This window comes from Cyanistes caeruleus, chromosome 3 (genome assembly GCF_971803275.1).
Source record: "Cyanistes caeruleus chromosome 3, bCyaCae1.hap1.1, whole genome shotgun sequence".
NCBI classification, from domain to species: Eukaryota; Metazoa; Chordata; class Aves; order Passeriformes; family Paridae; genus Cyanistes; species Cyanistes caeruleus.
The window spans coordinates 86,243,182-86,267,319 of NC_141703.1; the positions used below are offsets into that span (position 1 = coordinate 86,243,182).

At 47.2% G+C, this 24,138-nt stretch overlaps 1 protein-coding gene across 1 annotated transcript; it reads right to left on the reverse strand.

Moving 5' to 3' along the window:
- Positions 1 to 11,239: 11,239 nt before the first annotated feature.
- Positions 11,240 to 22,169, reverse strand: LOC111945634 (solute carrier family 2, facilitated glucose transporter member 3). Its single transcript, XM_086882452.1, has 10 exons — positions 22,032 to 22,169; positions 19,056 to 19,151; positions 17,607 to 17,767; positions 17,087 to 17,327; positions 16,751 to 16,913; positions 15,935 to 16,122; positions 15,454 to 15,558; positions 14,932 to 15,033; positions 14,490 to 14,693; positions 11,240 to 13,999 (listed from the first exon to the last, which is right to left on the reverse strand). Exons 1-10 carry the CDS (start codon positions 22,044 to 22,046, stop codon positions 13,811 to 13,813), a joined length of 1,464 nt encoding a protein of 487 aa, XP_086738578.1. The 5' UTR covers positions 22,047 to 22,169; the 3' UTR covers positions 11,240 to 13,810.
- Positions 22,170 to 24,138: the final 1,969 nt, after the last annotated feature.

Consider the following 24,138-nt stretch of genomic DNA (forward strand, 5'->3'; position numbering starts at 1 on the left):
TCTTTCTGTTGTGAAGCTGGGCTTGTTGCATAGCCATATGTTCAGAGATTTTGAGAGCTTTTGCCTTTAGTTTCCATCCAGAAGAAAGGAATTTGCAGATCTGCAAGCTGTGTTCAAGGCTGTCAGAAGGCCTCCCTAGATGAGGCTGGGCGTGTGGACACTCTGTACCTTTTCATTACACTACTGGCAAGAATCAAGCAGTGTGTGTGCCACCAGAGTGCTCACACCCACAGCTCACACATCACACATGTGCTCAGCATGGCCGTGCTCCAAAACCTTCCTGGAAGCACTCGATTCAGAGAGACTGGGAGCAGTACAATTGCTTTGGATTCCCAGCACTTCAGTCCTGCAGTCCTTTGCACTGTGCCAGGGAGACTACAACCCCTTCCCCTTGGGTCCCTCTTTCACTTTCTTTCCCTTTCATGTCAGGCGTGATAAGGAGATGAGGAACCACAGTCTGTGTGATGTCTCTGCAGTGTCCCTCATGTCAGGGCACTGCACAAGCAAAGGCACCCAGCGCTCTGCACATCCAGTGTGCATCACAGCTTCCCAGGAGCTTTACATTTCCATGGTCTCTATTTTTAAAGTGTCACTAATGTGTCCTGACCCTGCCTTCAGCAGGACAAAGCATGCTCTCTCAGCTCAGTTTACTTAATAAAAAGGTTAAGTCCCAGTCAAGGGGACTTAAAAAAAATGAAACTATTTTTTCAAGAACCAACACTGTGCACTAAGTCTTGGCTAAAGCCTAATTTCTAGTCAACCCTGGTGTTTGTGCTTTAGCTACTCTGTCTTCACACACACAGAGTCAGTCAGGAAGTGGATTTTCCATTCACAAAATAAAATGTTTCTCATCCCTTCTACTCTTTTTCTTCCTCGTTTTTCTTTCTTTTTTTTTTTTTTCCCAATTACATTTGGAAAAAGAAATCAGCCTTGCTTACAGAAAAAGATGGCTCTAAACAATGTGTTTGGAAACACCAAAACTTTGCACTAATATGGCACTTCTAACTTTTTTTTGTGTGTGTGCCCAGAGCATTACAACACCCACCATTACCTATGAACTACATATGATCAGTGTGAGTATCACCATTGCATCAGAATGAGAAAAAGGAGGAGCACAAAAGGTGGTGTGATGCTGCTCCACAGAAGTTTTGTCTCTTTCACGTGGTAAGCAAATATAGTGGCAAGTATTTGTCCCAACGTTTCTGCATGGATAAGTTTTCTAAGATGGACAAGCCCCTGCAGGTTTCAGCAGTGCTTTTGGGCTTTGCTGACATTGGCCTTGGCCGGTTCTGTTTGGATCTTGTCCTGCACTACCTAACACAGGTAGGAAGGTACCTCTGCTTTGTGCTTATGGCCAGGCTGCTTCTGATTTGTGACTGTGAGACCTTCAGTCCAGCTGAGCCAGGTGTATCTTGCATGCCCATCAGTTTTACCTGCCTGTGGCACTTAAAAGGTTCTGTGCATTTTATCAGTTTCCACTGAGCCCTTTATGCAGGTTGCTTTGAATAGCAGCTGACAGTAAATTCCAACAGCTGATAGTCTATGTGAAATGCACGTTTTGGTCATGTTTCTCTTTGGGTTCACGTGAAAAATCTCATTCTGCAGACAATTATGCATTCTATTTTCTGTTTCGCAGGATATGAGTAACTTTCGGAAGGTGCTGATTGCTCACATCCTGTGGGGCACTTGCAATCTGGTCTACATGGATCTAAGATACAAATTTAAACGTGTTGCTCTCATAACCCAGAGAAGATATACCTGTGGTGTGCTTAATTGAAATTTTCAGAGGCCACCCGTCATCTTTTGCCACACCCAGCTCCCCCGTTGTGGTTGTTAGAACTTGACAGTGCTGAATTTACCAAATCAAGTGCAATCTCTGTGCCATTATGATGCAACTCCATGGCTGAAGAAACTGTTGTGATGCAGCTGGAGATAGCACCGGGACAGGTCCCTACTAAAAAAGAAAAAACCCCACAATTAATAAATATGTCACACGTGGGTGTAGAAACTCGGTAAGAAATATTGAGGCAACATTTGTCCTTCCTGCTCTCCTCCAGCAGTGACTGTCAACCGGAGTGTAGCTCTGCACTTTAATTTGGCAGTGCGAGCATCTCAGATGGGCATGAACTCTGCTCGCCGCCTTCCCTGGGGCCATCCCTTTGCTAATGAAAACATCCGGGTGCAAGGCAGGGCAGTGTTTAGCCCGAGATCCCCCGGCCGGTCAGCAGGAGAGTGAGATGCGAGCTGCTCCAAGCCCCTGCTCTGCCCAGGAGGTGGCACTGCCAGCCTTGCCGCCTGCAGCCGGCGCTTCTTGCGCAAGCACAGCCCGGCCAGCAGTTCCTGCTCGAACCCCGCCTGCCAAGCACCACCCCGTGATAAAACCTAAGTCATCTACCCTGTTCTGTTTGCTCAACTTTCACCCTGATTGTCCCTTCTTCCAACAAGATTGCTCAGGTCAAAAGCCCAGAGAAGGCATTGCACACTGGCACAACTTGCTGCACCCAAAATGTCCAGCCATCGTTCCTCTCCTTATCTTGCCATCCCCCTCCCTTTCCTGTCTTTCCCTACCTCTCAGCTCTGATCTGTCAGAAGTGAGTAGATGCTCCAAACACGTCCTGTGTCTTGCACTATTGCTGTCTGGTTTTAACTTGCATATCCAAAATTTTTGCAAGTGCGCTGGTGCTCTCCCAGCCTTCTCATCAATGGCTATTGAGCTCTGCTTCATCCACAGGACAGAGGCCCAGAGCACACCAAGTCCCATCTCTAGCTGCTGAAACAAGATTAGCCCTCAGCATGCCACTTATTCCAAAGCTGTCAGCATTCTTTGTTCATTCCCACCACCACCTCGGTGTGCTTGGCAGCCATCTCTGTACCCACAGAACACTCTTGGATGGACATGAAAGAGCTGTTTTGGAGGGAGCACAGTGACAAAAAGACAAAGGCTGCAGGGTGACAGCAAGTGCTGAGCTGCTCATTCTTGGTGGATATAGGCTGGAGTTTATTTACCTCCTCTGCCCCATGGCTGTCTGTTCCCAGCCCACCTTGCAGTCATGATGCCAGGACTAAAAAGTGGGGTCTCACACCAAGACACCTAAATAGTTAGCTAAAACTACCTGATGGCCACTCCACCTCACTTCAAACAGCTCCACTCTTAGCCACATCACTTTCAAGGATTCTCCTATAAAATGTCTTTTCCACCACCTTTGCCTTCAGAGATCTGACTGCCCTTCACTGCATACTTCTCATCACACACAGCTGCCTCCTGTCTCCTGCTCTAACTGCTAGACACGCTGCCAGCCCAGACCCAATGCTCTGGGTATATGATAATCCTTCTGGCTGCCTCTCCACAGGGAGCATTTCCTCACAGCTCTAGGACTCCATTCCAGAGTCACTCACTGTCTCTGCCACATCTTCTGCTGTATTCATCTCTCAGTGCTTCACCCATTCCATCCTTCCTTGGGTTCCTCTTGTTCAGTTCCCTAAACATCTCCTTCAGATCAATCTTGCCCTGATCCACCGGTGCCATGCTGACTGCTCTGAGATGGCAGAAAGTTCTCTCTGGGCTTTGGGAATGCAGTGCCTTCTGCATGGACAGCCTTCCTTGTAACATCAGAGTAATTCGTGTAATTCATGTAACACCAGAGAAGGAAGGTAGGCAACTATTTGCATGCCAGAAATCCAGAGTTCCAGTTGTGCCATGAGTCACTCTTCCACTGATTTGCACCATTGGAGCATTGTAAAAAGACAGTGGCATAACACAACTGTTTGCCATGGCCAACAGAGTGCAAGACAGCATCTTCAAGTAATTTTTGTAGGTTTTTTTGGGGGGGTTGTTTGTTTGTTTGTTTTGTGGAGCAAGTCTGGTAATTTTGAATGAAACCATCCTAACTAAGGAAGGAGCTTCACAATGAATTCAAGTGCAAAAAGCAGGTGTGCAAGAGCTGGAAAAAAAGGCCATGGAGGAGGAGGATAGAAACATTGCTTGGGTACAGAAGGACAAAATCAGAAAGGCCTTAGAGCCTTTCAAGGGGAGAAACTTGCATGAAATAGGATGGGTGACAAATGAGTTGTGCAACTATCCTAGTAACCAGCCCAGGGAAAATACAGGTCTGCTGAGGAATGAGGAGACAAAGTAGTGATGAATGTCTCAGCCTTAGATGAGGCTGAAGTACTCGAAGCCTTCCTTGCTATAGTTGTAGAAGTAAAGCCTGCTCCCATATTTCCAAACGTATCATAATGGTTTTTAGAACAGAGGAACAGCAAGGAGTAGGGCAGTAGCAGGCTTGATACTGCTTAGGGAGGTTGAATATATTACAGCGCATGAGATTGAACAGAATATGCTTCAAGGGTGCTAGGACATTTCTGAAGCTGCTGAAAAATTGCCTGATGTGATTATGGGACCAGAGTCTTTCATCTGTCATCCCTGGCAGCTGGAAAAATGCTAATGTTGCACTCAGCTGCACAGACCAGCCAGGATGAGTCAGTGAACCCCAGACTAGCCATCCTTACCTCAGTGCTGTGTCCTCTTGGCACCCAGCACCAAAGACAAGAATGTGGTCTGGAAAGGGTGATGCTGGCTTACCAAGGACAAGCTGACTGCCTTTTGAAATGAAAGGACTGGCAATATGGATTAGGGGAGAGTGGTTGATGTGATGAGCTTTGATGGGAGTTACACTGTAGGCACAGCATATTCCTCTGGAAGGAGGGGGAGGGATGGCAGCAAACCACTACTCAGCACACTGGGAACTGGGAAGATGCAAACTATCCCAGTGATTGTGAATGACACCATCAGCAGCTCCTCTAAACTCCAGGCTGGTGTCCTGTGACATTGCCCAAAGACTGCCTGAGCAGCCCTCATGCTCTTCACACCCTGACACAAGGTAGAACACATCAGAAAGGGTAAGTGTTGCACCTACACAGACTGGCCCTCCAACAAAACATTCTGTAGCACTGAGCGTTGCTCTGGAGACAAAGCTTGACAGGCTATACAAAGTCATAATTAATTGACCAAATTTTAGCAAATTTCCTCCACCCTTTTCATGAGCAATATCTGGAAACTAAAGAAGCCTCCCCCATCTATTACTACCACACACTTCTGATGTTCTGCTGATGTTCTGCATCTACTGAATGTTGCTTTACTTGAGCATGTAATTTGTAGAGATGCATTTGCCCATGAAATATTTGGCACCTTCAAGAGGTGGAGGAGATGTCAATGGAAAATTCATAACCAGAGAGACAGAGTGAGAAAGAAATTCTTCACACCAGTTTCAGCTTATGCATAGTGGTTATGAGTTATTCCTTACAAACTATCCAACAGTGCATCTATCTAGGCAGACGCTGCTGGGCCTACATGGTCGTTGCTCTGGCCATGCTGGGACAGCCAACAGGATGCTTCAGTGCTGAGGGAAAGAGCTAAGAGAGCAGGCCATACAGGTTGCCTAGCATTTTTCTGTGCACTGGGGTGTGGAACTGGCTAGAGCGATACTGGGAGAGCTGGGTCAGACACTGTGATGTAGAATGGCAAAGTGCAGTATGCCAGTATCTGCAGGTTAATATGGATCTGGAGTGGCTGGAGATGAGACCCCACAGGAGCTACTGGTCCATTTTCTGCCTTGTGTGATAGGGTGCTTCAGAGAACAAGGCATTGTTGTCTCCTTACTGCAGAGAAATGCCACATTCCCAGTCCACTGGGAATAAGGAGCTGGCATTACAGGCACAGACAAGAAAGATGAAAAAGAGGAAGCTTATGTCTTCCATTTTTAGGGTGATCAAGCTAGAATGGGAAACACCAGGTGGCAGAATTATTTTGGAGGAATATTTGCCTTTTAATAGGCAAATAGAGAGAAGGAAATGGGGTAGGGTCATGACAAACTCTTCTCCAGTGTCAACATCGCCTCACAATTCACTCATAAAAACCCACCACCTGCACCTCATAAGCTTCCCTTACAGAGACACCACTTCACAATAAGCACAGGCCTAGCTGCTAAGCACTCATGTTCAGTCCCTCATCACCACTAAGAAAGGCAATAAAAACTGTTCTGAGGGTTTCACATCTGTCTGTCAAGGTTTCAGTGTAAATCAAGGGGACAGACATGGGGGATATAATTTCAGGTGATGTTTTATAAAATGGGAGTGATAGGAAGTCTGGCTTAATCACAGAAATATCTTCTATCCCAACTGCACTTTTAACACGGTACTACCTTGAGCAAGCAACGCTATCTGTGCAACCAAAGTGTTCGCACCCACAAACCACACATCAGATAAGTTTTTATCTCATAAGAAAGACCTGGACTCTAATATGAATTTCATCTGGGGTTTGCAGTGTTGGTGGGAAGCCACTTCAAACACGTTTTTCATGGCTGTGCTCCAAAAACCTTTCCAGGAGCACTCGGTTCAGAGAGTCCAGGAGCAGCAGCAGTATAACCCCTTTGGATCCATCCAGATCTTCCAGTCACCTGGCACTAGATCTTCCAGTCCTGCAGTCCTTTGCATTAGTATCAGGGAGAGATCAGCCCTTTCCTTTGTGCCCCTCCTTCCTCACCTTGCCCTTCCAAGTCAGGCAGGATAAGGAGATGACGAGCCATGCTAGGCCTCCTCAGTGTCCCTCGTGTCAGGGCCCAGCACAAGCAAAGGCAACTTGTGACTGCATATCTGGTGCCAAATGAGTGCATTTAGGACCATTCCCATGTCCCTTTTGGCCTCCAGTCCAGAGAGGGTTGCCAGGGAACTGAGGTGTGTCCAGCCTGCCCAGTTCAAATTGCAGTGGCTGGTTCTGGCTCCTAAAAACTGTCAGCATTTCCAGGCATGAGTCCCATCCTTCCCTCCCTGTCAACCTTCTCTGCATAATTCACTCCTTTAAGGCTTCCCATAAGCTTTAGATTTCCTCAGTCTCTTTTTTTAAAGTGCCACTAGTTTGTTTTGCCGTGCCTTCAGCAGAGCAATACCTATTAATAAAAAAGTTAAGTTCTAGTCGAAGAAAAAACCTGAAGCTATCTTTTCAAGAGCCAACATCGTGCACTAAATCTTTGCTAAACCTTAATTTCTAGTCAGCCCCAGTGTTTGTTTCTTTGGCTGCTCTGTTCTCACACACACAGCCAGTCAGGAAGTGGACTTTCCAGTCACAAGGAAAAATGTTTCTCTCCCTTCACTTCTACTTTTTTCCTCTTTTTTTGGTTTTGCTAGGTTTAATTTTTTTGTGTGTATTTGGAAACACCAAAACCTTACACTAATACAATGCTCTCAACTTTTTTGTGTATATGTGTGTGCCCAAAGCATTACAACACCATTACCTATGAACTACAAATGACAAATGTGAATGTCAGTCTTGCGCCAGAAAAAGTCAGAGCATGGAGGTGGTGTGATGCTGCTCCATCACTCCACAAAAATTTTGTCTCTGGCATGAAATAAGGAAGCTGAAAAGTATTCCTCTCAACATTTCTGTGCAGATAAGGTTTTCTGAGATGGACAATCCCCTGCAGGTTTCAGCAGTGCTTTTGGGCTTTGCTGACATTGGCCTTGGCCGGTTCTGTTTGGATCTTGTCTTGCACTACCCAACACAGGTAGGAAGGTACCTCTGCTTTGTGCTTATGGCCAGGCTGCTTCTGATTTGTGCCTGTGAGACCTTCAGTCCAGCTGAGCCAGGTGTATCTTGCATGCCCATCAGTTTTACCTGCCTGTGGCTCTCAAGAGGCATTTTTAGCACCATCTTTCAAGCAAGCAGAACCCAGTCTTTGTGGACCAAGAGGTGAGGTCACACTGCAAGGAACACTGTGACTCTGACATAGCTATTTGTTTCAGCTAAAAAGATACTTGGGGACATGTGGTGGAGGTGACACCTCTATTTCTCTTTTCCTGAAGAACCGATGACCTCTTGTCTGTAATTCATAAGCAGCTGAAGTCCTATTTGGCATCATTTTATTTTGCATGCAGGTCAAGGGCCCATACTTTGGTTGTCTTTGGTCTTTCACTTCCTCAATCTCTTGCCTGCTTCTTTTGAAGTTCATATTCCTCTCTTTTATACCCTGTTCCACCTTTTCATACTTATAAACATCTTATCTTCCTTCCAGATCTTGGGAAATTTTTTTTGTTTTTTTTCCTCTTCCCTCGTTCTCCTGCTGCACTGCTGCATCCACGTCCCTCCACACCTTCAGCACTGCTCCTAGCTTTCATCCTCTCCTGCTTCTGCATCCTTATGCCTTCCTCAGTGGAAAATTATTCTGGTGGCTTTCCTCTAAACCTTGAGGATTCTTTAAGTCATATACTGGACTCAGAGTTATTAGATTTAAGACTGTCACTGTGGGTTTTGATCCATACCAGAGAGAGCACTTTGCAAGAAATAAGAGCAAAGGGGAGATAAAACTAGTCCAGATGCCAAAGAATTTAATGTAACAAGATAATGTGCAGTCTGAGAGACAATGGCACTTGGTGACAGGAATATAAAGGAAGCAGTAAACATCTGAGTTTGTTTGTGGTGGAGAATCAAATTTGTTAATGGAAGGCATGATGGAGAAGACTAAGAAACAGGAAGAAACAGAGACCAGAGATGGAAGAACAGGGTACTGTTTGATCAGGTTGATCACTACATGGGTGAACCAGTTGCTGGTTCAGAACAGGATCTGCAGTGGTCCCACAATGCATGTCACAGTGACTGGTGCACCAGTATGACTGCCTTACACAAAGCCATATGACCTCTTGCTAAATAAAAAATGGTTGCACAAGCAGAAAACAGACTTAGCAGGTCAGTCATGTGTCTATCAGGCCTGCTGAAGCTTATAGAAAAGGAAGAGACACTTCTTGTAAACACTGTGTAATTTAGTGAGGTATAACATAGAAACAAGATTTATCACAGCAAGTGAATTGTTTTAGAAGTTACAGCCTGCCTCCACCAGAAATGGAATACTTTCAAGTAACACCAATTAAGTTGTCATTGCGATATATATTTTAGGAGACAAAAGCATTTCTTTCCTTGTCTAAGACAGACTAAGTACTGCCTTTTCCCAGCAGCATATTATGAAGACAACTGTCTCTTGTCTGGTAACTCACATTGTGAAAACAGAGCCAGGCTAAGTGACAGACCAGACCTCAGGTTTTCCAGCAAGCATCTCACATGCCTTCAGAGTCCTTCTAAAAGTGAAGAAAATGTTAGAATTGTGTCCTTTGTCTGATCTGCAGGAAGTCTGAAAAAAAGCCAGAGAGACATAAATTTTCTGCACAACAAAATGTTCATTAGATTTAGGTCCTGCTGGCAGGGCTTTTCTCATTATGTGTATAGTGGAAGAAAAGGTTGTGGTGAGTCACCTCCTGATGCTGCTCCATCGTGGCCCGTCACAACAACATTGGCAGTGTGTCCACACCTGCTTTCCTCTCCAATGGAAGCAGTGATGGCACAGTCCCCCACCAAACTAGCAAATGTTCCTTCTTGGAGTAACCCTCAAAGAAGGGGTTAGTAACTTTGCTTGGAGGCAAGTGCAGTCTTCTGCCTGTGCTCTCACCCAAAACTAAAGAAGCTACCCCGTATCTCCACAGCTACTGAGGTGTCTAGAATGTGTCCTCTTTTCAGAACATAAAATCAAATAAAAAGATTTTTGCACTGGACATGCAGCAAGGAAATCTATCTCTAATAAAATGTTGTTTGCTGCAGGTTTTTTTTCCCACAGTTCTTCTCACAGAAATAAACTGCTGTTCTTGGCTGGCATGCAAAGACATTCATCAGAAATAACATGAGCAGAAAGCAACAAATGTTGGCAGTGACGCTGTGACACTCTATCATGCTCCAGCCTGTAAAAAAAGGCAAAAACCTTTGATGTGCCTGGTGCCACTTGGGACCCTTGGAGTTTTTCTCCTGTCCATGCAGCAGCAGTTTCATTCTAGAACTCTCCAGTGATTTCTTTCTGTCAGGTACTGTGGTGGCCACAAGAACTGCCTACACGCTCCCTTGGATGTGATGAACACTTTCAGCTGAAAGCAGCCCATCCTCAAACCATTTAATTGAATTCAAACTAAATAATTGCAAACAGATTTCCTTCTTAAAGCTTCCTTACAATTTTCAGAAGTAACCAGATCTAAACCAAAGCCTTGTTCCTAATCTGAAATTTATCACAAAAGCTGCACAAAAGGTTGATTTAGGGGGCAGTGAATCACATGCTTTGGCCTCAAATGATTTTATTCTCTGCTTCCACTTTCGACAAAGAAAACTGGAATGTTAAGAGTTAAGTTTGAGCTGGATATGCTTATGAGTTTGGATGGCTGGGCTTTATTTTTATAGTTGAGCTAGAATTGAAAAACAATCCAAGACAGATTAGCCCAGGGCACTTCCCAGCTCCAAGGCTAGTTGCATACCAAGCTTAGCAAAACACAGGATTGAGCTAGGAACTCACAGCAGCCAGCAACAGCAGCTTTCAGAAAGTCTTCATGGGATTGCTGATCTGCTGAGCTTTTGCAGACTTGAAAAAGCTCAGCATTGTTCCCTACTCTTTCCTTGTTTTAGGCTTCCAGCAGTCTGTGGACTCCAGAGTTGTATTAGAGCAGGAATATGGCTAAGGTACTCTGGGGTCTGCCATTTTTTCCTTCCTTTCACTTCATTCCATCCTCTGCCACTGAAGGATATTTTGTTCACATATTTTTGGGAGCAGCCCAGAGATCTGAGAGTGGTCCAAGAAATGTTGCAGTCCCTGAGCTATGGGATCAGCTGCTGGGGCAGTGGGGTTCTTTCTCCTTCCCCTGCTCCTGTCCCATATCCACTACTGAGTGTGCATAGGCAGGATCTCACAGAAGGACATGAAGGTCACATCCCAAACAGAGGGTGTAAAGCATCAGCTAGAGGGGAAATGGGTCCTTCTCCTTCCTGGCAGAGCAGGTGAAGAATGCACTGGGAACAGAGCAGGGGCAAAACTCTCAGGATCTTTAGCACTGGGCAGGATTCATAACCTCCAGCCACTTCTCTCTCTTCCTGTTACACTGGGAAAGTATTTGCACTCAAAGAAAGAGGATTTGGGCAAACAAGAACCGGAGAAGCACATCTTTTAATTTAAAAATTGCTACATAATAATAGTAAGGGAATTATAGGTGGTTTGCATATAGACTGTGAGAAATGACCACTTCCAGTAAGATAAAACAGCAAATCCAGAGTGATTTGCTACCCAAAAAGGTTGCAGGTTAGAAGGTGGTGACATTTCAGGGTGCAGTCCCTTATAAAAGAATAAGAAAACCTACAGGATAAAGGTAAAATCCAAATCAGATATTTATTTCATATTTTTTTTATTTCAAAACCAGGAAACAACCACATTAATAAGCATATAAAATCCATCTGAAATATTCACAATGCCATTACAGAAAAAGAAAAATAACAAAGATACCATGTGAGAAAGGTCTACACATCTCGGTCCAAGCCAACACACATCTGATGCAACATATGGAAGCTCTTATGCACAGCTGTGGTGGGAATTTCCTAACATACAGATACCCATATAGAAATATCATGTTTGGATGTGCTGGAGGGTCAAAGGAAGGGCACAGAAATCTATGTAACTGAGCCAAAATATCAAAATTGGGAGAGAAGTCATATATAATCCTTCCAAGAATAAGTATCTGGCACGTAAGCCTGATAAAAAGCTAGGGAAACCTGGATGTAATATGATTACATTGTGCAAAGCTGGGGCATTTTGAATTAATTCACAGGAAGCATTTAACAGTAGCAAATTTAACTGATCTTTGCAACTGTTTCTCATTGGGGAAGGTAAAAATGCCATCACTAGTCACTGAAGATGTCAGACAAACCCCCCAGAATATACATCAACGGGAATTTCTCTAACCTGCTCTGAAGCATTATGTTGGCAAGAAAGCTTGGGCTATCCATGCTACCAAAGTCTTGCTGTCGTTCCAACCTTTCTAAGCCTTTCTTCCTTGTGCCACCTTGGAAGCTGTGGGCCTACCTCTCTTGTAGGATATCCAGTAATGAATTCCAGCAGGTCGACCCAAGTTTGACCATGTCCAAAAACTGCAGCTCAATCTCAGAAGAGCAGGAGCTTAAACTGGACCTACCTCTGTGCAACCTTTAGATATTTTGTGCAGGTCTGGACAGGCACGGGCCTGGAGCCTGTCACAGAATGCTGCAGTGAAGTAAAGCTGCCTCTCCTTGGCTGCAAGTGTACCCTACGTGCTACTTTTTTCCTGCCTGACCTGAGCTGTGCTAGCTCGGCAGCAAGAGTGGGGGGACAAACAAACTCAGTGGCCCAGAGGAATGACGAGCAAGAAGACTGACATTTACTGATGAACAATTACTGCCTGCCACATCCCTTTGAACAGAGGCACTGTTACAGAGCTGTACACATCTACAAAGCACACTGGTGAGCACCACAACATCATGCAGACCTTCCAGAGAGGATATATGGGGCAAAAAAAACATCTGGCCTTCAACCAAGCAGGGGACTGAGCACTACAGACCTTTTGCACTGCTAAACTAGCAAATTCCAGTAGCTCTGGTGTCTAGTCCTGCATCTCTACCTAGATGAACTTACATGTACCAACAACTGACCATGCCTGTGTCCAGAAGGGTCATGCTACATGCCTCTGTAATATTTATAGGAACAACTGCTAAGAAAATACAGCTTTGAAAAATAATTTTTATCCTCGCACTCCTTTAAGTGACAATCTGCAAATTTCAGAATTTATGACGTACTAGACTAGAACAGAGAAGCCAAAAAGAAATAAAATTAAGAGAAAGCAGGAAAAATTACCTTCTGGTTTGCAATCACCACCCTCAGTCATGCACAGAATGCTTACAACCATGTCTGAAAATATAATCCAACAACAGCCATTGTAAGATGCAATATAGCACTCTCATCAACACTTAAGAACAATTACTTAAAACAGCCACCAAAAATCCCTAATAACGGAGATTTTAGTGCAGAAACATACCTCTTCCCACAAGTTCACAACTCATTGAATTTCTTTCCAGAGGGCACAAATAACTTCAAGGTGATGTGCATAATTGGCTCTGCTGTACATACCACTTAAAATGCTCAATCTCCTTTTTAGTACCATATTTCTCCTTTACAGTCTTATTGCACCTCAAGTCTACAGCATCTTGTTAGAATAGCTATTTCTCTTAAACTTCTCCAATTTCTTTATCTGTACATTTTTGTACACCATTAAAAAAATAAATATTTACAAAGTGACATACAAATAAATAAACTGAAGTAAAAGTATGCTTTCAGTCTGTCTATACAAAAAAATAAAAGCAGGAAAAAATATGCATGTGACTTGGTCCCCTTTTTCCTGAGGCTAAAAAAAGTGCACACTGGATAGGAAAAAGCAAGATTGCTTTTTGGTAAGCTTGCTAAACTCCAGTGTTACACCATACACACGCACACAGAGTAGACTCAAAGGGCTGGGGACTTGTTTAGCGGGTCACTTCAACTCACTACAAAAATAGTAATTAGGTTCAAATACATAATGGTCACTGTGTGCATAAGTATGTTAACCCCAAACCGCAATTTTATGTGAGAAAAGTAAAAATATTGCCAGCTCTTCTCTGTTCTCCTGATGTTTGTGGCAGGGAAGATGAGATTATTTTTGCAAGTGCCAGGTGCTTTCCAGAATGGCAGATCACCCATATCAGATTTGCTTAATGCTGGCAAGCCTGGCAGAATGGGTGAGCATGTGGGTGAAAAGAAGAAAATAGCAGCAATTGAGGAGGGGAAAAACGTCCCAGTTCTCATGGTTTTCTTTGCTCATTCCTTTAATGACTCTTTAAGCATGAACGAGTTAAAGAATGGGTGTGTCACGGATCTTAGGCAGCTGTTTTGCCAGCTTATTTGCTGTTCAGCTCCACCATGGGCGTCTTCTGGGGTGATGAGGCAGCGTTTCCTCGTCCTTCAAAGCCCCTGGAGATGTCTTCAAAAGTCCTGCCCTTGGTCTCTGGCACTTTGAAGAAGGTGAAGACAAAGAAGATGACCAGGAAAACAAGGAAGATGAGGAAGACATAGGAGCCACATAGTTTCTGCAGGGAGGACAAACACAAAAGGTTTTATTTTCAAATTGCATGTATGGTCATTTGTGTTCACAGATTAAAATTCCAACACCTTTCTCCAAAAGTGCCCTTAGGTACATTTTCTCGTCACACCATTTTTAAAATTGCAATCACGTTCCTATGGTCTCCTAAAGGTCTTTAATCTTCCTGAGGGTGACCAAAATTGATGCTTTTAAAGCATGCTAAGATGGCCCTTCCAAATAGCTGTAAGCTGCAACCAGTTAAGACAGCAGAATATAAGGGGAGCAACAGCCTCCAGTAACAATCATAACACTGACTCAGAGACCTCTGGAAGACTCACCAGCCCTCTTCTCAAAGCAGGGACAATTTCCAGAAGGGGTTGGGTTATTAAAGGTCACAGTCACATGTCAAAGTCTTCAAAGATGCAAGTTCTACCACCTTTCTGGACACTGTTCCACTGCTCCAGTGCCCTCACAGTGCTTTATAGACCAGGACTTACCTCTGCATAGGGGAAGAGCATTCCCACCAAGAAATTAGAGGTCCAATTGGAACAACCAGCCACTGCCATGGCTGCAGGTCGTGGGCCCTGGCTGAAGAGTTCTGCCACAATGAACCAAGGGATAGGGCCAGGGCCAATCTCAAAGAGAGCCACAAAGCCAAAAGTGGCAACAATGCTGATGTATCTGATCCAGTCCACAATGTCCTGCAGAGGAACAAAATGGGATCAGCACAATGCCATCTCCAGTGTCACAACTTTCTCAGCTGCACTGTGACCACTGTAGAAGTTCCCAGAGTTATAAAATTGCTCTCTCCACTGCACACTTGGCTGTAGCCCCAGCCCTACCCATCTATAGGGCAGCACTGCAGAGCAAAGCAGACGTATTTTCTTTTCTTATAGGTTCCTGCTGGGGTCAGCCTGGGCAAGAACACTGATCACTCACCTTTAGAGCTAAAGCTACAGTCATAATAGCAGCACACACAGCCATGCCAGCCAAACCAATTAAATGGAGAGTCCGGCGCCCTGCACGCTCCACCAGGAACAGCTGGAAAGGAGAAGGCAGAAGGAAAAAAAAAAAAAGTCCATTACTCTGGCAGCAAAAGGAGGACAGACTTCCTTGCTCAGCATCTCCTGCACCTCTTATCTGCTTGTACACCTCAGAGACCATGGTGATCACAGGGAAGGTCACCAGGCTGCTCCATTGTCAGCACAAGTTTTTGCACTCTGTTTCTTGCTACTGCTTTCTCTCATCACTCTTTTCCTCACATACACTCCTTTTCCACCTTCTCTTTCGTCTAGGATAACACCACCACCTCTTTCTGCCCATCTCTCCTCCCACCATGCCTTTGATGCACTCTCCTACAGTCAGTGCGCAGCCCAGTGCTTTGCCACTGCCTGGCTACTTGTCTGTAGTTCCATCTGCCAGGGACGGGCCCAGGCAGACACACAGCCCCATTCCACTCACCGACACCACAGTGAAGACTGTGTTTACCACGCCGGCCCCAATGGTGGCATAGACAGGCTGTGTGATACCAGCTCTTTCAAAAATCCCTGTAGAATAATAGAATACCTGGGAAGAGAAAAGAAAGTTGGTCACAATTCCATGTTGGAGAACAGGTCCCTCATCCTCTGCCTAACAGCCTGCTCAGCCATCAGGGTTGATCCCATCCCCAAGCAGCACTCCACGCTATAGAACAGCATGCTTCCAGTCAGTGTTCATTCCCTTGGTGTACAGCTGCAGTGTCTTGCCAGGGAAAGCATGTGGGGAAAGTGAAAACCATAATATCCACTTTCCATCACAGCATCTTCACCAGGTGACAAAACAGTGACCTCCAGCCAAGGCACAAAGATGTTTGGGGACTCAGAGCTCTCTCCACACCAGCAGCAAGTGCAACTCTAGCCAGAGGTAAGGGAGGCCCAGAAGATAGGTCAGGAAAATAACTCACAGCATTGATTCCTGAGAGTTGCTGGGAGAGTTGCAGCATGATGGCAATGATAATGGCTTGACGGTAGTTTGGAGAGCGGAAGAGCTCTGGCACAGTTGCCTTCTTTTCTTGGGACATTTTAGCACTTTCTTCTTTCATCTCCTGGATGTCTTGAGACACATCTCGATCTCCACGGAGCTTCTGGAGAACTGGAGGGAGGAATCCAAAGATGTCAGGTATGAGACACACACTGGGGGGACAGGAGGTGTGTGTGTGTCCCATCCTGCTATTGCGGGGAGGGCACGGGAGGAGGACTGAACACCTCCAGCTGGTGTTGAGGCCTGCTGCATGGGAAAGACCAAGCCTCTGCTGGCAGCCTTGCTGTTCTTTTCAACCCAGAGGTCAGGGTGCTGTGATCAGCACAGAAACCTGCTCATGCTGACTGACCTCCAAGCTTATGTTTGATCCTGAAATTCTGTTCACATTCTTGCCAGAGCCAACCCCAGCCCTCCAAGCTCCCTGTTAAATGCCAGCCTATTTCCTGCCTTTCAGGAGGAGCTGGCAGAGTAGTAGCACCTGGTCCTGCTAAATCCCACCAGGCTAGGTGCCACTCCTCACATCTTAACCCCACCTGGCGCCTCTGTTGGGATGCCAGGTTTCTCATGCTTCCTGGCACTGGGGCAACCTAAGGGATGGGAAGGTAGGCCAGGCCTGATGCCCTCCAGGAGTCACACCCTAATCCACCACAGGCTCCAGAATCAGTCCTGGCCTCCCACTCAAGTTCAGTGCAGGCTGGGAGCCAGGACACTGCCCTGCCCCTTTGAGATGAGTTCTTACCTGCTTCGGCTTTCTCCTCCTCCATCTTGTTGATCAATAGGAAACGGGGGCTTTCAGGGCAGAATAACAGACCTATGCACTGCACAATTGCTGGGAGGACTGTGAACCCCAAAAGCATCGGCCAAAGTCCTTCAGTGCCCATGATTGCCTCCAGCCCAAAGATCTACACGGAGAATAGAAGAGAAATAAGAGCGACTTTAAACACTTCAGTTCCTTACCCCCACCCCAGTATGACAGGATCCACACACTGCGCCTGATGGCACGTAAAACCCCCCTTGCCCTTCCCCAGCCCTCCTTCCTCCACCCCAGGGCAGGATGAGGTTGTACCAGGCCTACCTGAGCCACCAGGATGCCCACAACAATGCCCAGCTGGTTGAGGGTGCCGAAGGCTCCGCGGACGCTGGTGGGCGAGACCTCACTGATGTACATGGGTACAAAACCGGTGCAGAGGCCACAGAAGGTACCAATAACGAAGCGGCCGATAATCAACATCTCCACTGCCTTTGCTGCCTTAGAGAAGGCCATGAGAAGGCCACCAGTAAAGGCCAAGACATTCACCAACAGCATGGAGTTCCTCCTGCCAGGGTAAAGATGTCAAGACTGAGCTTAAACTGGCAATACAGCCCAAAAATCATCAGGAGAGGGGTAAAGGTAAATCTGCCCATGATTTCTCATCTCAGGGGTGGGAAGAGAATGGAATAATTCCCATTCAGCTTCTGCCTTGGCCTGCTTTTTGCAGCCCACACATTCTTGCTTCCCCCCCAGACATCTCTTCCCACCTCTTCCCTCTTCATCCCATCACCCCTTTGTAAAGGGAAAAGTTCTCCAACAGCTGGCATCCCTCTTCCCAACGTACCTGCCAAATCTGTTTACAAACAGACTGACTGAGAAGGAGCCAATCATGCCTCCTACTGAGAAGATGGCCACAGAAAGTGACCATAGAGAGGTGAGCAGTTCTTGGGAGACAGCACTCCCACTCCTTTCTGACAGGGTTTTGTTGAAAAACTTCCGAATGATCTGCAAGAGGAATTGGGGAGCGAGAGTTACAATCCAGTGGGAGGCATTTTACACTGGGGAGAGGAGAGACTACTGTCTTCCTTCTGCTTCCTGCTGCCATGAAAACAGAGAGAGACAAAAAGGCCACAAGTTCCACAAGGGGAAGATGAGGGCACAGAAGGAGGATCTTTCACTGAAAAGTGGCAGTATGATGAAGGAGGGTACCCCACTGAGTGCAGGGGCAGGCAGGGTACCCAGAGGACAGCAGTATTTATTAAGGAAAACAGGCTTATCTTCTGAATATTTCAGATGATGTGAGTCACTGGTGGTTGTTGGGAGGAGGCGGGAGACAGTTGGGAATGAAAGGGAACAAGAAAACATGACCAGTGAGTGGATGGGAACATTTCTGGCAATATCAAAACACTGACAGCAGGGATAGGATTTCTGGTATAGAAATAGCTGGAGACACACAATGCTTCACTGAAATAAGCCTGAAAAATTTGTTTATTTTTTTACATGATGCTGTCCCAGGGGGATGTGACAGGGCCTCAGTGCTGATTTCCCAGGCATCCTCTTAGCTAGTGAGGGATATTCTGGCATGGGCTGGGGGGGACAGAGTGTCTGCCCCCAGCAGATGGCAGCAGGACATTAGCTAGGGAGGACTGACCCCATCCCCCATCCCGCTGAGAACATCTCTTCCCGGAGACAGGGTGGATGTGGTATTCGTGACTCAGTTCTTGACAGAGGAACCATCTTATAGTTACACGAAAACCACATCTCTCATTTTCTTCACCTCTTGTTTCTTAGGCTACAGTCATGGGATGATTTGGTCAAATATCCAAGTCACAACCCTTTTACAAGCACTGAATCTGTACTTAACACAAGGAATGAATAAACAAGTAAAATAAACTTGAAATAAACTGAATTAGGGCAGCTGTAATTCCTACCAACCCTTAACTGTTTTCTGCACACTGCCCTCTACATTCCTTCTGCCATGGTTGGTTCATTCTGACTCAAAACTGAAGGAGCTCACATTCCTCCACACACCACATATGGCAGATGGAGCAGTCCTGCCCTTCCTGTACTCCTAATTAAGAGAATTAACCTCTGTTTGCTCTCTCTCCTCCACCAAAGTTTGTCCTTCCTGTTCAGTGTTGTATTTGAAAGGGGGTTTTAAATGCCTCTAATGTTTCACAAACCAAAAACAAATCACTGGCTGCTTAGCAGGCAGTCCCTCTCATTTCTACTCCATTGTCTTCCCAGTCAGCCCCTCACTCATCCCACCTCCCCTGCTCATTCTTCCTCTCACCTTCTCAGGTGCATTAATTACACCAGTGTTGTACCCAAACTGGAGAGATCCGATGGCAGCAATGCAAACAGCATAGATAAGAGGTGCTGTGATTTTCTGTGGGAAGAGAGGGAACAAGTATTTAGTTAATTTGGCTTTCTACACAACTCGAGTATAGCAACTTCAGCATAGGCAGCAGCTGCAGCTCAAAGGTGTCATGTGCAAGTGCTCTGAGGGCAGGGAATGGGCTTTTATCCAGCAAGTGTGAGAACCAGTAGCATCCCTTGGATCTCCCTCCCTGGAAAGGGAGATGCAACTGTACAGCAGGAAAAGTTCTGTGGCTACAAGTAGGAGGGCTTGTCAGGGCCTCCCCTTTATTATCTCCTGACCTTCAGCAACCATTCTCAGCTCATTAGTAATGAATACACTGGCTGCATTAGTGGCTGTTATTTTGAGTTGATCTGCTTTACAGAAGCTTCTGCTGATCTCTGGCATGTCATGAAAGAAGGGTCTAACTCTTCCCTGAGCCAGCTGACAAGTTCCCATAAATTGAGTCTCAAATCTGCCCACGAGCTACACTGGCACTCACTCATAACAGTTACAACACACACTCTCTTCAGCAACAGGCTTGTTTTTCCCAGGCTAGGGCTTCCCAACCCTGCCCCAGGGCACTGGCACAGCAGCCTGCCTCAAGAGGTGGCAGCAGTTGCTACCAAGCTTCCCGTCTATTTTTCTTTAAGTTGTGGCAATAGTTGGTATTTTGAATTAAGCACACTCCCTGAAGTTTCAGTATACACCTGGATCTCCATTAAACTAAAATAAAAACTACTGAGCCCTCAGAGCCATAGGGAAAGCTTGAAGGTCCAACCTCAGAAGTCCCACAGATTGAGAAATTCAAGTGTCAGCAAAAAGCATCTGACATTTTATTCATTTTTAAAGCTTGTGGCATTTAAGCCAGCTCCGAGTGAGGGAGGTGTGGGGGAGCAGGTGACTCAGGACTTGGCACTTAGGCAGCCAGTGCCTGAGTTGGCACAATTTGGAAAGATTGTGTTCCTCCTCATCTCAGGAGGTTTGGAAGCTTTTCCAAAAATATTAACAGTTCCTTTTCCAAGACTTTCCAATTATTGTACTTAAGCCTGGCAGAGTAAACTGCTTGGTGGGGCCTACTGTCACAGCTCTTCCAGTCTCTCACTTTCTAGCCCAGCTCTAGGAGTAGTGGCTCTCAAAACCGCCCAAAGTTTTTGACAATAACCTTCTGTCAGTGCTTTCAAGCCAAACACGTATGTGCTTCTGGCCTGCACAACCCTCAGACACAACCAGTTCGGCCTCCATAAACAGAAATTGGGGAAAGAACTCTCAGGCACAGTTTCCTCCACCTACATCATGCAAATGGTCCTCCTGCCCAGGTCAGTGGTGGAAACAAAGTGGACAGAGGGCAGATGAGCACGGAGGTAGTGTTCACACCTGAACATACCCTAGGCAGTCCAGGCATTTTCCCTGGCACCCTGTGACCGTTCTCCTCATTTTTATCTCAAGGAAATTTGGCACAGAACCACAAGGACACAGGTCTTTCAAAGCATGTGGATGCCTGCAGAAATGCATTACAATATCTAAGCAGTTTTAGTACTCCAGGCTAGGTCATCTCTAGCCAGCAGGTATTGCAAAGCTGCAGACAAACCCCAGCTCTCCACATGGTTCACACGAGAACACCTTTCCCCCCAGACTTTGCTTTGTCATGGCTTGCAGGGACCACAGCTGGCCTTTTCCTTTTGGGTGCTATGGGGACCACAAGGTCCCTGCTTTTGTTTGTGAGGGCCAGCCCTCACTTACATGGTACATAAGTAATCTGCAGTTGTTCTATGCTCCTTCATGTTTCCTTCTTCTGGCTGTTTCCTGCTATTCATCTCCTACCCAGCCTCCCACCACCTAAACATCACATGGCGTGACCCATCCCCTCCAGTGAGCCAGACTGTGACCTAATGTATGGATCATTTGTTAATGCTGCAAGTGCCTCGCTTCCCAAAAGGCAAACAGGGAGCTCAGAAATAGCACAGCTACACCCACTCTCTATCTAAAGGCTCAAGGCTGAGGTCTGTGCACCAGCATGGAATTCAAACCACCACCCCTCCCTCCGACCACAGGCGTCGGCAGCATTCATTTCCCAGGAGATGCTCCTCACCAGCTCCCCTCCTTCACTGCCTCGAGCCCCAGAGCTCTACAAGGTCTTGTTGTAGGGAGGCAGGAGCGGCCTCCCCGCGCTTCTCTGAACGACCTTGACCAGCCGCTCTCCTTTCCTCTGCCTCATCCTCTCACGCTGTCCTTATCTCCCATCAATATGGCGATGAGAGCCCCGGCCTTCTCCAGTTCTGGCTGTTCCCGTGCAATTCCCCGGCATCCCACAGCAGGCTCGGGTGGGTATTTGCTGTCTCCCTTAGTCCGTTCAAACACACGCAGTCATGAGCTCACTCCGCTGCCGCACACCTCACTCGCAGCTGCAGACGGGCAGATACCCACAAATATCCCCTGCTCTGCACATGACAAGGAAGGGAAGGACATGCTCTGCCGCCTTCTTGAAATGTAAAAGTGATTCTCTAAGTCACACTACCGCCACCCAAAAAAACGCCTTTCACATCAATCCCCCGTTTAGCATCCTAAACCCTGGGACAAACCGAGTGCGGCGCCGCCAGCGAAACAAACCTCGTGATCAATATCCTACAACGCGGGCAGCATCATGTGCATCATCAGGCCACGCGCACCAACCCAAAATCAATCTCGCGACCTGCCACAACCTCTCCCGAACTGCGCGGCCCCTCACCCCCCCACACACCGGCGAGAGGCGAGCGGCGGCCCTGCCGCCACCACCGCACCCATCCCCACCGCGACCCGCGGGCGAACGCCGGGCGCGACCGCATCCCTCCCCCGAGGCGCCCGGGGGGCACCCGAGCGGCGGCCGCGGCGGGGAGGAGGGCGACGAGGAGCCGGCGATCGCCTCCCTACCTTCTTGGTGTCCATCGTTGGAGGCGCCCGCAGCACGACTGGCAGCGAACGGCCGCCCGTCCGCAGCTAACGGAACCCGCGAGAGGCGGCGGCTCCGCGCGCCCACGCCCGAGAGTGCCGCGAGCCCGCCCCGCGCGCGCCTCCGCCCGCGCCCGCCCGCCCATTTATGGGCTCAGCCAGGGGAGGGGAGGCGGAGGGCAGAGGCTGCGGAGGGGCGGGGATGCTGCCGAGCGCCAAAACACAGCAATCAGCCGGCGTCCCCCGGAGCTCACGCCCTTCCGTGACGGGCATCTGCGTGCGGGGCCGCCGGGCGGTGATGGAGCGGCGCGGGCGGGGAGGCGGCTCCGCTCTCCGCTCCGCGGGGACCGCACAAGGAGCCGCCACACCTCGGGTGCCGGGCGCGAAGCGCTGGCTGATGGCACGGTCGGTGCTTTGGGACCGACCGACCGACCGACCGACCGGCAGCGGCTGCGTGGCGTAAAGCGACGTCTTCATTTATTATTTGTTGTATATAAAAATAAATGTCATTATTATTCGGCCTGTAAGCAAGGCGAGCAGTGACGGTGCAAAGGCAGCCACACAAACACCACGGGCAGTGGCCTGAAGTCGAGTGCTGTGCTCTGCGGGTGCTCGCACATCTGTGGATGAAGTACGGTTCTGGGTAGCTGCATTTCGGGGATTTTTTTGTTTGTCTGGTTGCCAAAAATGTATTTTTCATACGATGCTAAGGGGGCAAAGCTGAAGCTGGATCTAGTCCCAGACTTCTTCCTTACAAGGCCATGTAATGACAGGACACGGGGGGAATGGCTTCAAAATGACAAGAGGGCAGGTTAGATAATAGGAGGAAACTCTTTACTATGAAGGTGGTAGGGCACTGGCAGAGATTGTCCAGAGAAATTTGGGATCCCCCATTCCTGGAAGTGCATAAGGCAAGGTTGGATATGGCTTTGAGAAAAAAGTAGAAACTGTCACAGCCCGTGGCAGGGAGATGGAAGCAAAATTGTTTTTAAGGTCCTCTCCAACTCAAACCATTTGATGAGTCTATAATTTAATCAAACGCTACTGTGCTCCACATTTACTGTCCATCCTTGAGGCCAAACAATTGCCAAACTCTTCCAGGAGAATAATGAAGAGCTGTGCTTTGAATCGAGCAACAGTGCTGTCAAACAGTAAAAGTCTTCACTGAATTAAGAATCTGTCAAGGACTTTGACTTCAGAAAACAGCAGCAGCTGAGGGCTGGGCGCAAGGACAGTGGGGAAAAAAAAAGCTGACTTTACCCTGTTTTTTATTTTCAGGAAAAATACCTTGAGACCGGACACCACTTTGCTGTCAAATTGTGGGGAACTGGAAGAATCACATTTTAAATTAGATTCTGCTGTTTATCTGTGTTATCACCTGGCCACACATAACTGGAAATTAACAGGTCAAAGCTTTCCTTCACTCACTCCCAGAAATACCCCTTTATTTTATGGCACTTATGAGAGTGAGTGATAAATACCCTCATGGGGTGTTCATGTATTTTATTTATTTGATAAGTATCTCATGGCTATTCTGTGTGTTGTTAAAATATTATTGCCAGCAGAAAAAGTGTGGAAGGGCACGGGATGCCTGCACAGTCCTCCTTCTTCGGCTGTGTGACAAAAGGGCCTCTTCACCCTGTGCAGAGAAGCACAGAGAGACAATGGCAGAAGGAGGGCCCCAGCAAACACTCTGCCCCAGCTACCCTCCGGCCCCTCACGAGATCCATCAGCACATCAAAGGGTCCATTTTCGTACACCCGGAGGAAAACAGGGACACAATGCCAGGTGACAACCCGGATTAAGGACACCCTGCCTGGGCCAGCAGCTCAGAGGAGCCATCAGCCCAGGTGTGAAATTCATCACAAAGGCAAAGCTGGAGCACCTTTCAAACCGTGAAAGAGGGAGGTGCTGTGTACTGGGCCACCGACACCTTACAGGATGCTCGGGAAGATGCTTTGGGATTGCACGAGACTTACTATGGGATGTTTAGGGTAGGAAACAAAGAGGGGAAAGGGAGAGATATGGGGAAAGAAGGGACAACTGCATGAAAAATCTTGGCCGACCAGCAAAAGTGTCCAGCTTTGTC

Excerpts from the sequence above, each read along its gene's own strand:
- LOC111945634 (XM_086882452.1), bottom strand. Across the intron at positions 15,559-15,934 it reads AACTCTCAGGAATCAATGCT|GTATTCTATTATTCTACAGG; the intron begins GTGAGTTATTTT and ends TTCTCTTCCCAG. Across the intron at positions 15,034-15,453 it reads CAGTCTTCACTGTGGTGTCG|CTGTTCCTGGTGGAGCGTGC; the intron begins GTGAGTGGAATG and ends TCTCCTTTCCAG.